The sequence below is a fragment of the Cylas formicarius genome, unplaced genomic scaffold (genome assembly GCF_029955315.1).
Source record: "Cylas formicarius isolate icCylForm1 unplaced genomic scaffold, icCylForm1.1 PGA_scaffold_6__28_contigs__length_40554024, whole genome shotgun sequence".
Lineage (NCBI taxonomy): Eukaryota > Metazoa > Arthropoda > Insecta > Coleoptera > Brentidae > Cylas > Cylas formicarius.
Window position 1 is genome coordinate 34,886,511 of NW_026844347.1, and position 14,571 is coordinate 34,901,081.

General features: G+C 33.5%; 1 protein-coding gene across 1 annotated transcript in view; it reads left to right on the plus strand.

Moving 5' to 3' along the window:
* The window catches only part of LOC132703735 (uncharacterized), a 71,946-nt gene that overhangs the window by 40,022 nt on the left and 17,353 nt on the right, over positions 1–14,571 (plus strand). Inside the window, exon 3 of the mRNA XM_060673174.1 lies at positions 13,243–13,301. Within this exon, the coding sequence (XP_060529157.1) occupies positions 13,243–13,301 (59 nt within the window). The remainder of the gene's footprint in view (positions 1–13,242; positions 13,302–14,571) is intronic.

The following is a 14,571-nucleotide window of genomic DNA, read 5'->3' on the forward strand; positions in this document are numbered from 1 at the left end:
ATGGGCAATTAACAATTGCAAAATTTCGAAATTAGAATGGCAAATTTCACCGTTTTTTCGCATGCCCGATATTATGTACGTTATGTATTGTTTAATATTCATTGTTTTTGCGTTTGGGGAAAACTGTGCGACGAGCGGCACCACAAGAAAACGACCGGTTTGAAATGAGAACGGGAATTTTGGAATGTTTGATCTGAATTCATTATCGATCGATGGTCAGTTACGCCGTTTTCTGTGAAGAATATTTATTTATTTATTGTATTTTGTACGGGGTGTTTCTAGTTCTTAGTTTTTTTATTTTGTTTATTTTAATTTTATTTTATATAGGACTTTATTTTTAATATAATATATATTGATATAAAAAAAATTAATCAGAATGTAGTGAAGTTTTTTTCTATGATATTGCTTTGTGATGCAGAATTATTTTGGCTGAAATATTGCTAAAACTACGATTTTACCGCTTAACTTGATACAGTTTAAACAGTTTTACAGTTAGTCAGCAGTATACAGGGTGTCTCAAATATTGGGAACAAACGAAGAAATTTCAAAAACGTCATATCTCTTTTTTGTTGTTGTTCCTATCACTAAATTTGTCCTTTCATTATAAACATAAACATGTTAACATAAATAATTTGTTTTTTTTTTTAGCAATTATGTTCGAATATTTGATCTAAATTTATTATCGATCGATGGTCAGTTACGTCATTTTCGGTGAACAATTTTATTTATTTCTTATATTGGGTACGAGGTGTGTCTAGTTCTTTGTTTTTCATTTTTTTTTGTTATATGCAAAGTATAAGGTAGGACTTTATTTTTAATATACTAGATATTAATATAAAAAAAATAAATTAGAAGGTAGTAAAGTTTTTTCTATGATATTGCTTTGTAATACAGAATTATGCTTTTTGGCGGAAATATTCCTAAAACTTTTTCCTGCTTAACTTTATACAGCTGATCAGCACTATACATGGTGTCTCAAATATTGGAAACAAACGAATAAATTTCAAAACGTCATATCTCTTTTTTGTTGTTGTTATTCCTAACATTAAATTTTTCCTTTCATTGTAAACATTTTAACATAAATAATTTGTTTTTTTTAAAGTTTAATACGTGAATAGCTTAAATAAAATAATGTTTTTTCCAGTATTTCTATCATTTTCTTCGACCCACATTTGTAATCGTGTACAAGGAAAATGTTTATTATTAAAAACATAAATCATATTTACCGAATTATTTCTAAAAATGTGTATGGTTATAATTGTTTTAACGTATATACACGTACATGTAATTTGACACATGCCAATAACTGCTTTTGAGTTGTCACGGCCATCTTCGTGCTTGAAGAAGTAAAAAATACTACGACTTCTTCCAATTAGAACAAATTATTAAATAGCTATTTTATTCTCTTGAAATTAGGTTATTAGCTACATAAATAAAAAGAAAAAAAAATGGAAGCATTTGATGTTGGGAACAACGTAACATAACAGGGGCATTCCATATAAAAAAAATATTATATTTTGAAATTTCTTCATTTCGATCAATATTGGAGACTTTCTGTAGTCGACTGGCAATCTCTGTTAACTTAAGCAGTTAAGTCGTAATTTCAACACTGCTGCAAATAAGTCAAGAGGCAAGTTACGCCAAATATTTCAAACACTAATAAGTTTAACCTATAACCTATAATGTTATATAAAAAATGTGTTCAGAATTAACGATGCAAAATAAAACATAATTTTACTTTTTTGCAAACTTATGGAACATCCCGTATACATTAAAATAATTTTAAGATCATTGGAAGGTGCAACTTTCTAATTTGAATTTATTATCTATCTCTAACGGCTTGCAAGATATCTTCCGTCGACACACTATAGGACACCTTGTATAGTGTATCAAAACTGTGAAAAAATGTGGTTTCCGTAAATATCTTAATAATCCACTAGCCCATTTTCAACCAATTAACAATGGTATTTAAAGGCAACGATTCCAGCGGCGTCCGGCAATACACTTCAAAATTAATATTAAAAGAAAAATGTTGAGCACTTACTTTCTTTCGCATTTTGTTTTATTGTTTCGTTTTTGAGATAACAATATAAATATTTATTTATATTTACAAAAGTTATGTTTTTTTTTCGATTTTTATGAATCTCGAAAACGATGCTGGATACAGAAAAAATCAAGAGGAGTAAAACTTGGGTTTCAGTTGCTTAATCCGAAAAAACAAACGAAACGGCATCCTACTTTTTTCTCACAAATATTGGTTAGAAGTCTGTTCTGTCTGTTTCAATAACTATAAATAAGACTTTGGCAGGAATTGGTGACCTTGGTATTCCGTTTAGGAATATTGAACAGGTGCTCGTGCACTTGTCACCTTGTATTATGAGCATCTACATCGCTTTATTAAATGCAGGTGTCGAAGTGCTTGTCTATTTATCGTCTCAGCCTTCATTTTAATCACAACAAACCTACACTCTGCAAATAAATGGTATCTTATGTCCGCTGCTTTGAAATTCCTTTAAATTTTTATTATTACGGCCACATTATTTAATGACTACTCCCTGGATTCTTTCCCGTTTCAGGTTTTGCCTGACGCATACTTTATCGTCGTTTAAGCTACAAGGATAGTTTTCTTCTCTTGTAGCAGCGTACCAAACAATGCGGTGCAAATCAAAGGACAAACTGTTTCTTTTTTGCTCGAATCAGGTCCGTACGATTCGACGATGTCATTTTCCGCCGATCTAACCGGTTATTCAAACTCGCGAGATTTCTCAAGCCTCCTAAAACCACGAAAGATTAATACGCCCGGCGACCATTTGCAGAACGACCCGTTCTTAATTGCTTAAGTTCATTTCGCTTTATGTAAACTTTAAAGTGCGACTTGCAGTCTCTTGCGTAACACTTTCAAAACGAACTATCTCGGACCAGCTATGGCAAGCGTTTCCGAACGTCCGTGGACGAATACGAAACGTTTATTAGGTTAGTTTTCGTTTTTAACGGCTTGTAGATGTCGTTAAGATCGGCAAGTTTTCGTGCAACTTAAAAATACCTGGAGAAATTCTAGAATTTTCCAGTTGCCATGTACGTAGTGTAAGACGCGGCGCAAAGCATTTTGGCCGAGCAAAAGTTGGGTTATGGGACAAACATGAAGTTTTATAACAATGATAATTATTTGGAAATATTTTTAATAATGACAATTAATGGTATATTGCGTGTTGCGTACTATGCTTTTTCTACGACCAGATCTGATATATCTTTGCAAAGCAACACGACCCAATAAACGTCAAAATTCAAGCCAGGGGCAACATATCTGAAAACATCCTGTTCGCAGCTGTAATCAAGAAAACCGACGTCCCAAAATGACACTTTAAGCACACTCTTGGTCCGTAAGTAAGTCAATTCCTCTAAAAGTTATTGAAATGATGAGAAATCGATTTTGCAATGAAATTCTTTCTTCTTTAAAACACCACGTGCGTTACAGCTTGATAAAAATCTTTCTTGAAATTTATTGTTTCAAAAAAATAAATTCTTGCTAATGACTGTCTTGCCAAACTGGTGCTTTCAAAATATTAAAATTTTGAAAAAAAAAACATTAGTGTTTTATAAACTAGTTAACAATCATCAATGTAAATAAAATTTCAAACTACATTATGCAATAAGTGCGGTAAACGGCATTTGAGAATTTATTTGGCACGAGCAGAGCGCAGCGGAGCGAGAGTTTAATAAACGAGTGACTTAAAAAGTTCGCCAAACATGTTGCATACTATACTTTTTCTACTACCGTTAGTTTTTAAGTACATTTTTGCAAAACAACACGAACACGCGCTAAATCGGTGTATAATTAGATATTTTACAGAAGGGCGTAGAAAAACAGTATTTGAGTATCGAGTTTAATTGGCTCGAGCGGAGCGCAGTGAAACGAATGCTTAATAAACGAGCAACTTAAAAAAATTACCAAACGTGTTACAAACTATGCTTTTTTACGACCATTAGTTTTTGGGTTCTTAAAAACATCCGATTGCTCCCAAACTCGTGCGGTAAAATCCCGGAAATGTCCGAAGTGGCTCGGAATCATGGGAAACAAAACTGACGTGGTAGGGTGACGCTTCCCGCACGCTAGATCCGTGTGTAATTAGGTATTTTACAGACTGGAGTAGAAAAAATATTTTACCGTTATGTTTTAAGGAACATTTGGAAAGTGAAATCAGTTGCGTTACTTTTTACGTCAGCGTACGAAAGATATTTGGAAAATTAGTGGAAATACCACATCGTTACCACAAAATCGTTGATCAATGTGGGACGGCGCGAAATTCCTGACATTTACCTCCGACTTTGAACTTAACTTAGCGGATTACATCGCATTGTTAATAATCCCAGAGGCAGTGTATTTTTGGTATCTCATTTTGTTCAGTCGTACATTGCGATGAATTCGTTTCATCCTTAAAAGTTATAATTTATTTGAAGAAGCTCGCCACTCGTGCTAGCGAAACGTTAGGAAGTAATTCCAACCGACGACAGCCTTTAAACCCGAATCAAGATAATAGCTTAAAAACAATGTTTCTTCAGTGGAGTTTCGCGGATATCTAAATAATTCATTATTTTATATTCCGAGGATTTTGAACCATCTTCCACGTGAATTTATTTCTTCCGCTACAATTATATCAACATTTGCTCACTGGAAAAATAAGATTTAGATGGTTCACGATCTCTTTCATTTTTTAAATTTAAGTTTTTATATTTGGAAAAGGTATAACCCAATAAACTTCCTCTTTCGTTGTTTGCATCTTACAGACTCATACATAGTAATCGGAAATATTTTAGAAAAAACGGCATTCGAAAAATGTTTCAGCTTTAAACTCTCGTATGAGCAGCCAAAGAAGAAAACGCATTATAGGAAACACCCTGTACATGCGATTCGGTTCGTCTCGACGGTTTCAAATCGTCGAAGCCTGAATAGGAAAAAAAAACGAAACGTCTTAATTGACACGTAAAAATTACCCAGCGTAACGGGCGTACTCGTAGGCATATGCCACCAATAAGTAAATTCATTATCTCTGGTTTGTATTTACTTTCGAACGGTCGAAACAACAATTATTATTGTTTAAACTGATTTACAATCCGATACATTGACTGCCGTAGCCCGTTATCAACGCCTCTCGCTAGAAACGTTTTGTTATGTAAGATTTCTCATAACTAATTCCATTTTTTTTAAGTTTAATTTATTGACTTTAACGGGTTGCTTTCGTTGTCGCTTTTTTTTTTAACGAGAAAGAGAGTTGAGGAAATAGGGGACGAAACATCAGCTGACGTTCAGCCATTGCAACCATTACAAAGCAAAAATAGAAAAATTTTGCAATCGAACCACCACAGCACATTTCGAAAAGTCTCTTTTACACTCGGCCCCGTCATAATCATCTTCCAATTGAAATAAAACAAATATAACCTGAGAAACTGTCCAAATAATTGTGGGTGATAATAGAATAGGTGACATTTTTTTTTTATTTTGTTAAAAAGTGTGTATAGGTTTTTATATGTATTGTGTCATCGTTTTATACAAGGTTGTAGTTTATATTAATTTATTTATCCTTTATTTTAAGATACATTGCTATAAATTAGCTTTTTTTTGACGAATTCAATCCTTTATGCATCTAAAATCTACGAAAAATAAATGATTGGCTATTGTCTACGACCTGTGAGATAAATCTAAATAAATATAATAAATATATTTTTATTGAATTAATATAATAATGTAAATTTATAATATTAAGTTGCCCATTCAATCATTTTGTTTCTGGCAGAATTACTGAATGTAATTCTTCACTTTTTGATAATGCCGCGAAAAAAGCATTCCACATGTTTATTTCCATTAGTAGAAGTATCAGGGACACCAGTATAAATGTGTTTTGTATTATTTTCTTGTGTTTGGTGTTCATTTTAGGGTACAGCGTGGCCCGTTTATTATAGGGATGATACCTTTTCTCCGAATCTTTTGAAATTATTTAAAAAGACATTAGAGATCAATGCTGATGTGAATCATTTATAGTTTTAAAATATTATATTATTGTATATAAGGTGTTTAGGACTTTTATTGGCAAGTTCCTATCTTAAATGGAACATATTTTGATATTTATGTCAAAAGTGATGTTTGCATGTCTAAATATACAAAATGATAGGTACTATTTGGGATGTTAATAAAAACCAAACTACATAAAGCAAACATTTTTTTAAAATTATTTTTGAAATGTACACTTTATGCAATTTAGGAACGTTATTTTTTAAAAATGATGTCTTTTAAATAACGGTCATTATTGTCGATGCACTCTTGTAGATTCTCGCGGAAGCGCATCATTACCCGATGGATCATTTCTTGGGGAATTGAGGCAATTTCTTGTCTTATGACTGCCTTTAATTCTTCCAAAGTCCGCGGACGATGTGTGAAAACTCTCGTTTTCAGGTAACCCCAAAGAAAAAGTCGCAAGGCGACAAATCAGGCGATCGTGGCGGCCAGCCAAGATCACCCCGTAAAGACACCACTTTGTTTAGGAACATTTATTAAAGAAGATTTAGTGAACAATGCGTTGTGTGCGATGTAGCACCATCCTGCTGGAACCAAAGATGTTCTCTTTGATCGTTGTTTAACTCGTTCACTTTTGGACGCAGGAAATTGTTAAGCATATCAAAATATCGATCTCCGTTGACTGTGACCGTTATTCCATTTCCAGTAAGGATCCCACATGCCGAACTCCGAGACTGCACACCAGACGGTGACTTTTGGACTGTGCAGAGGTCACTCATGAAGTTCCTGTGGACTATTTGCTGACCAATAATGGAAATTTTGCTTATTTACGATACCCGAGAGGTGGAAGTGAGCTTCATCGCTAGACATGAATAAAGCGCCTCTGGGAATGTTTTGAAGAATATCCCGGCATAAATTTGTAGGGATTTGTGCTTAATTCCTGCACTACCATCATTTTGTACGGATGCATTTGGAGTGAGTTGTGTAAAATTCTTCGAACACTTCTATCGTGCAGAGCAGCTGCATGCTTACGAGCTGAACGCCTTGGAGAGTGTTTTACGGAAACTCTTACTGCATTCATATTTTCTGATGTTCTTACTGTCCTTGGTCGGCCAGTAGACTTTCGGTTAAGCGCAGAACCTGTTTCCCCTGTGAAGTGTAAAACCCACCGACGAAACTGATTACGAAACGCCCGCTGCGTCGCTATTACAGATTCCCCATTTCTAATAAACTCCTCGACAACGAAAGCACGATGCACTCCGCTCCAAGCTATGTCGATAACTGAAAATTGCATACCTTTGTCTGCCTAACGCGAGTGCGTACGCAGTGTTGCGGGTTTTACAAACCGAACAACCGGTATTTGAAATCCTGCATACCTTTTTGCCTCACCCTGTATATTAATAAGATAAAAGTCTTACAACGAAATTCAAAACGTTATAAACATTTTAGAAGATAAATCCCCTTGTCAGTCGAACCGTCTCTGCATTAATTAAACATTAACATTAAAAAAACGGTTATGTTTAGCTTTATAACTTTTAGTCTAAACTTTAAAAAGCGTTGGCAAATCAAAGCTAAATCATTTAATTAATCACCGTGTAAATTGATAATCATTTTTTCGTCCACTTTAGAGCCGTTCTAAATGACAAGTTTTGCGCGGAAGATACCCACATTACCTTCACTTTTCGTAAATGTCAAAGCATCGTAAGCGAGTAAAATGTTTCGAGTTCTTCTAATTAGATGCACGCGTGTAATTTTCGTCAATATTAATAACCGTTATTAAATATCGCTCTCTGTTCTATGTTCCAGAGAGTTATACGTTTTATAAGATTTAAGGTATACCAATTCGCCAGTAGATTGTGAGATAGTCGAGAGAAATTCGATAAATTGGCAGACAATTATTTATAAAGCTCGATCGTAAATTCAGTTTGATTAATAATTTATGATTCTGTGCGTAATATCATGCATGTTGCATTAGTTTGCATAGTCACTCCTTTACCGTTATAGACTAGATGTTTTGTGAAAAAAAAATTATTCACTACTAAACTTACAAAAGAATGCTTTTAAGTAAAATTTCCATAATAGAAATTACTCACCCTTGTAAACCAAAGAGGAGACTTTAACTGCGAGAGTATTGTTTACAACAAACGGAATCAGAAATCGTATTGTTACTAAACATCCAATTATACGGCGTTGTCAAATTTATCCTTAACTACGCGAACTATGAACGAAAACAACCAAGTTTATTGCAATTAACAAAATTAAATCATTAGCTGTAACTAGTAGATTAGGTTAAAGAGATAAATAGATTATAATTTGTACGGTGAATTGGAAAATGAAAACTACAACCTCAACCTAATATTATCAAGAATTCTAAGGGCTTTACCATGGAGAAAGTTATAAAAATCTCCGATATCGTAATTGTATGTAATGTAACTGTTAAACATGTGTAATTTGTGAATTATTTGTTTTTAAAGTGTATGCCCATAGCAACCGAAGAGAAGTGTTTGATGTGTATTTCAGATGGGGGTCTCCCAAAAGAACAATATAAAATTTAAAACACATTTGCACCGATAAAGACCTGGGTATTTCGTCTAAGGAAACCAGGCATCTAAAAAGGCTTTATTCGTGACATTATTAATATGATTAAAAAAGTGAAGACTTGCTTTCAGTGTAACTTCGAGTTCTTCCAGATGTTTTACAAACAATTGATTGTTGTGGTAAAATAGTACACAACAAAATGAAAAAATATCGAATTCTACGCCACTTAAAGAATTACATATTATTATATATAACTTATTTATTTTATTATATTTACTTTATAATTTATAATTTAAATTTTTGATAAACCAGATATTAAAATCTAGTTATATGTCACAAAAGTTATAAAGCATTCGGATGATTTCGATACTGCATTAAATTATAAATTTGTTTGTTACGAAATATCAAAATTTGGCGACGTCAAAAAGAAGATATAAATTAGAGCCGTTAAAGCCAGATAAACAATAGTATATTATGCAACAAGTGGGGTAAACGGCAATAAACTCAAGAGATTATTTGACACGAGAGGAGCGCAGCGGAGCGCGTGTTTAATAAACGAGTGAGTCAAAAAGTTTACCAAACGTGTTGCATACTATACTTTTTCTACGACCTTTAGTTTTTTGGTATATTTTCGCAAAACAACACGAATACATTCACTGACATGACCGTCAGAATTGATAGATGTCAAAAATCAAGGCGTGAGAAATATCTCCAAATACATCCGATTGCTCCCAAACTCGTGCGGTAAAATCCCGGAAAGTGGCTCGGATTCGTGGGAAAGGAAACTGACGTGGTAAAGTGACGCTTCCCGCACGTTAGATCGGTGTGTAATTAGGCATTTTACAAACGGGAGTAGAAAAAATGATTTGTAATAGAGACTAATTGCCGGGCAAAAAATTGTATAAAAGTCAAGGCGAATGAAATCGTTATCGGGAAGTGCAGTTTTCTTTCTCGAGAAAACTGTACTCCGTCATTATTTTCAATCCCTTAAAAGGCGTAGCAATGATTACGTCACCGGCAAAACCTCTTTTTCGTAGTCCAAGGTCAAAATAATAAGTCGATTTACATAAAGGAACACATATGGTCACTTTTACGCTTGATTTTGTTTGGTCGTTTTTACGATACTAATAAATCGTTCACCTGTTAATTACATTTAGGAAACGGCACGGCAGAGTGGTGAAACGTGTAATTGTCCCAAAGAAGTGGTGTCCTATCGCACCTAATTTCACTCGAATTAATTATTTCACAATTACACCGGCAATAACATTATGTGTATCACACACAATCGGGCTTTATATTGATTATATAAACAAGAGACAATTTAAAAGAAGCGGAATAGTTATTATTAAATATGCACGTTTTTAAGGAGTTATGAATAGGAAATATTTAATAAAAAAATCCTTTTTTGATAGGAAAAATGGTCAGCTGTAGGTAAGATATCGTGTATGATATGTTTTACTCGTCTTCATTTATCTGGCAACCGGCCTTAACCGTCATATTTGTGAATTGAAGGTAAAATTTCCAGTTCAGCAATGTCTCACAAGTGCACGAAAGATTTTATCACACTGCGTTAGGTTAGGTTTTGATAATTTTATAGGTAGACCATGATTTATTCGAGACCGTTTTCCCATCTAACTGACTTTGACGTTAAATTATTGAAAGTATCATAGTTTTGATTTAATAGTACGTTTTTGTTTCGTTAAAATCATAAATGTAACAAACAATTTCATTAAACGGTCCAATATCTTGGCTGTCTTGACCTTGTACCCTGGAATTTCTTCCTCTGGGGTCACACAACAAATGAAGTCTGCGAATTTGATCTTCTTGAGGTTATAGAACCCTTGAGTCAAAGAGTTTTGAGGATATTTAGGAACAACGAAAGTACATTTGCTGGAGTTGCGCGGAAAACTGTCACCAATTGCCAAAAATGTCTCAATCGAACTTTTAGGTTTTGCAACTGTTAAATTACTACGTCTTTTCTGGCTTTGTCTTTTTAACAAACACATTTATACTTTTTTTTATGTTTTTATGTTACTTGATGTTAATGTTAAATAAATCACGGCTTACTTATGAAATAACTAAGGTCCTACAAAGTGTGATAAAATATTTTGTGCACTTGTGAGATATCACTGAACTGGAAATTTTATGCTTTTTCCAAAAATAGAAAAATCTAATATGGCGGCTTTAAAAAAAAAGAAAGTTAAGGCGAGTTGCGGGATAAGAAAAGACGATTGATCAATGCCAATCAATGTCAATATCAAGCTGTTAATTTACAGTGTGAATGTAGACACCATATGGAGTAACACATTTATATTGTTGGTTTATAGAAAAAAAGTAATTGTTTAAAAAAAGTTACGCGTGGTCTAAGATTGCCCTGAATTGGAGATGCTACCAACAGATATAAAATTTGTTGAGCCGTATAAAAGGTTTGCCTATAAAGCTGAATTTTACGCAAAAGTGAAGTACTTTTATTTTTGAAAATATCGGAACTTGTTATTAAGAAAAGTATTTTATAAACTTTCCTTTGCGAGAATTGATAATTTGATAGTTTATAATAATATTTGTAAAATATTAATCAAGCTTTCCAATAACTTATGTGTAATTAGCAAAATTTGCATAAAATCGACAATGATTTTCAATTATAAACAACCTCGAGAACTTTATACGAGGAAGATACACTCTCGCATAAAAATGTAAAAATGTTCGAATTTTCAAGTTTTAATACACGAATCACTTTTTTATTAAAAGCAGCTTTTTTTCATAAAATCAGAAATATACCGGGTGATTTATAAAGAATGAGGTAAACTGGAGATGTTAGACACTATAATGTCGGGCTACAGGGGATTTAAAGTTTAAATTTATTTCTGAATTTTCCTATTAATTGAAAAAGTTTTTATAGTGTAGTAATACAAATTGGCAGTTTTAGGTTCCATTCAAAAACGTTTTTGCCCATTCTTTCACTACAGAATACGAAGGAGAACTTTGGCCGTACACACCATCCAGCCTTTTTTTAATAATTTTAGGTGCTAACCCTTCTTTTGTCAAAAACTTTATGACTGCTCTATACTCAATTTGCGTAATTTGCGACATATTTTCGGATATGTCGGTCTTGTTTAAAATGCTGTCAATAAAAAACTATTTGACGCAAGACTTCAATTTTTTTGTTCGTAGCCTACTAAGATATATATTTAAAAAAAGACAAAGTTTTATCGTGATACTGGAGCTGCATCTATGTCAGGCCGGGAAATTTTGGCGCTAACCTCGTAAAAAGTTGAAGGTATTTTTTTTTTTAATATTAATTACTTTATAAAATGAATATTGAAAAGTAATAACAAAATAATATTTAACTACAAGTTTGGGTAATAGTGACAAAAAAAAGTTCAAATCAAATTGTTCATCATCTCCCCAATATGTTTTACAATACACTCCTCCAAACTAACCAAAACTATCATTCCTAAGAGTCAGAGCTTCTTATATTTTCTGTCGCAACTCTTGCAAACAACGAAGTCCAGAGAGTTCAAGCATGGACTCCTTGGCGACCAAACAAATTCACTTTTGCTGCCAATCCACCGATGAGGAAATGCTTTTGTAACTACTGGCGCACTGGTAACGCAAAATATTTTCAATATATTTTCTTTTAAGGTGAGTGGTCCATGGTCCTAATTGAAGTTAAAATGAAGTTGAAATACAGAGTTCCAGTCAAAAGGACCGATGAAAGAAACAGAAATTACGCTAGACCAAATGTTCACCTTAACTCATACTCATAACCACTGACATTTTTTTGTATTTTGTGTTTTTGCCATAAATAATAAACGTTATTATTATTATTATTATTATTGTTTTCTTACGGTTCCTATACCATTTTCCAGAACAGTGTTCATATACTTTGAACACTATTACAGATTATAGACATGAAACGAGTCTGACTACCACAGAAAATATCAAACGATTATTCTCTCAAAAAAACAGACAATTTGCGCCACGTGTTTGTTAAATCGTTAACATTTTCCTGTGACTAGATTAAAAATTTCGCAACGCTCGTAAGGTTAACTGAACAATTATCTGATAACAATAATAATTTAAAAAACTGTAATCGGAGTATACCGTATACGTGTACGTATATATATATATAGATGCGCGATAATTTCCTTTCCGTTGGCTACCAACGAGCTTTGGCTTCCTTCGAGTGACCTTTTACGGCTGTTGTGCCGTCGTCCGTTAGTGATGAAACGAGAGATTGTCGACTGATTACGTTTATGTAACAATTTCTGCACGGAATTCTGTAAAACGGCCGGCTATACGAAGAGAGTAATTGGGAACGTTACTTAAGATAGTTTTAATTATGCGATATTTTGCCTTTTGCCAGAAACGGGGGTTCGATTGTTAAGCGCGCCATACACGATCGAGCAAGTCGTAAAAGTTTCTTTGCCCACTTGAAACTAAAACTTCGGTTAAATCCAAAATGTACGGCGAGATTTTAATACCAGTTCAAAAGAAGAAAGAAATTTATTCATATACACGGTGCTTATTAATTATTATTATTACTGGCTTGTGCCTCTGTAGCCTGCTTTACATGAATATTTTATTTTTATACGCTTTGCTTTGCGGTTCACAAGAAAGCAGCGTTTGTGTCTGTCATTCATCGATAATATCGCTAAATTTTATGTTTATGTTTATGTTTTTCTGTTTTTCAGGTCTCCTCTGGCTTTACCTATTGGAAATTGGACTCACAGTGCTGTCACTTGAACCTGGAGTAAGTATTGCGAACTGTCACATTTTTTAACTTTCACCTTTTTTTTTTTTTTTTCTGAAGCAACGAAATATTTTGTTTGTTTTTTAATCGATTGACTGTCAAATTGGCAGATGGAGATATCCCCTTTCTGCAGGAGAATAAAACGAAAATCAATTGTTTTATTATTTTTTTAATTAAATCGCATTTTTTCACACAAATTAAACCTAGTAAATAACAGAAAAAATTAATTACGGTCTCATTCCTTCCCAGAAATGCTGGAAGGAAGCAATAGAAAAGGACTTCTTCGGTGCGCGTGGCATATTTTTTTCGTGAGATTCATTACTAAGGCAGGTTTTTTCGTAAAATTCGAGCCACCACTGAGATTTTTTTCTTATTTTTAGATGCCTTAGAAATTAGTTCGATATGTTCGTGAATAGCCTAAAATCGTCTGTTTTATTAAACTGGCGCTTGATGAGTTCATATAAAGCCGGGTTGTTCATAGATATAAGAAAGTGACCAATTGCTTTTGAATGGGATTATCCAAGGGTGGGCATTATCATACAATGCAACAAAATTATTACCTAAAATTTCGGAATTTAAATTCAGGTAAAATTGTGGTCCGTAATAGGAAATAATTTTATACCTACCTGTGTTTGCAAAGGGTCTTTGGTTTGGTATACTACTTAGTTTAAGTTTATTAGTAATCATTTTTATTTCGTGTGTGATGCAGCGTGTGCGAATAATGCAAAATATGTGCGAGTCTAGTGTATCTCAGGAGATGCTCCCGCCCAAATGTAGAAAACACTATTCTATTAAGACTAAGGAAGTTATAAACAATGTTTATTTGACCCTCATTGAACGTGGTGCCAGCAAGCAAGCATCTTTAGAAGAAACGGCCACATTAATTAAAATTCCAACATCAGCTGCATGGAAAATTGTGAATAATCCCATTTCAGCGAGGAAAAAAAGAAGCGATGCTGACATTTTCTCGAGGGTAGATGAAAGTGATCAAAATATAATACGGCGTAAAATTTACCAGTTATACGAGGAACAAAGCGTGCCTACATTAGATACCTATCTAAATTAGGAGAAAAAGATGAAACCGGTGTTAAATGTGGCAGAATCACCTTATGGAAGTGTATTCAACACATGGATTTCAGATCTAAAAAATTGACAAAAGGCAAGTTTTAATGGCATCTTTTAGAATTCGGAAATGGCGACTGGAATATCTAGAAAAAAATTGGATTTACAGAGAACAACAAAGGCCAATTATTTACTTGGATGAAACCTG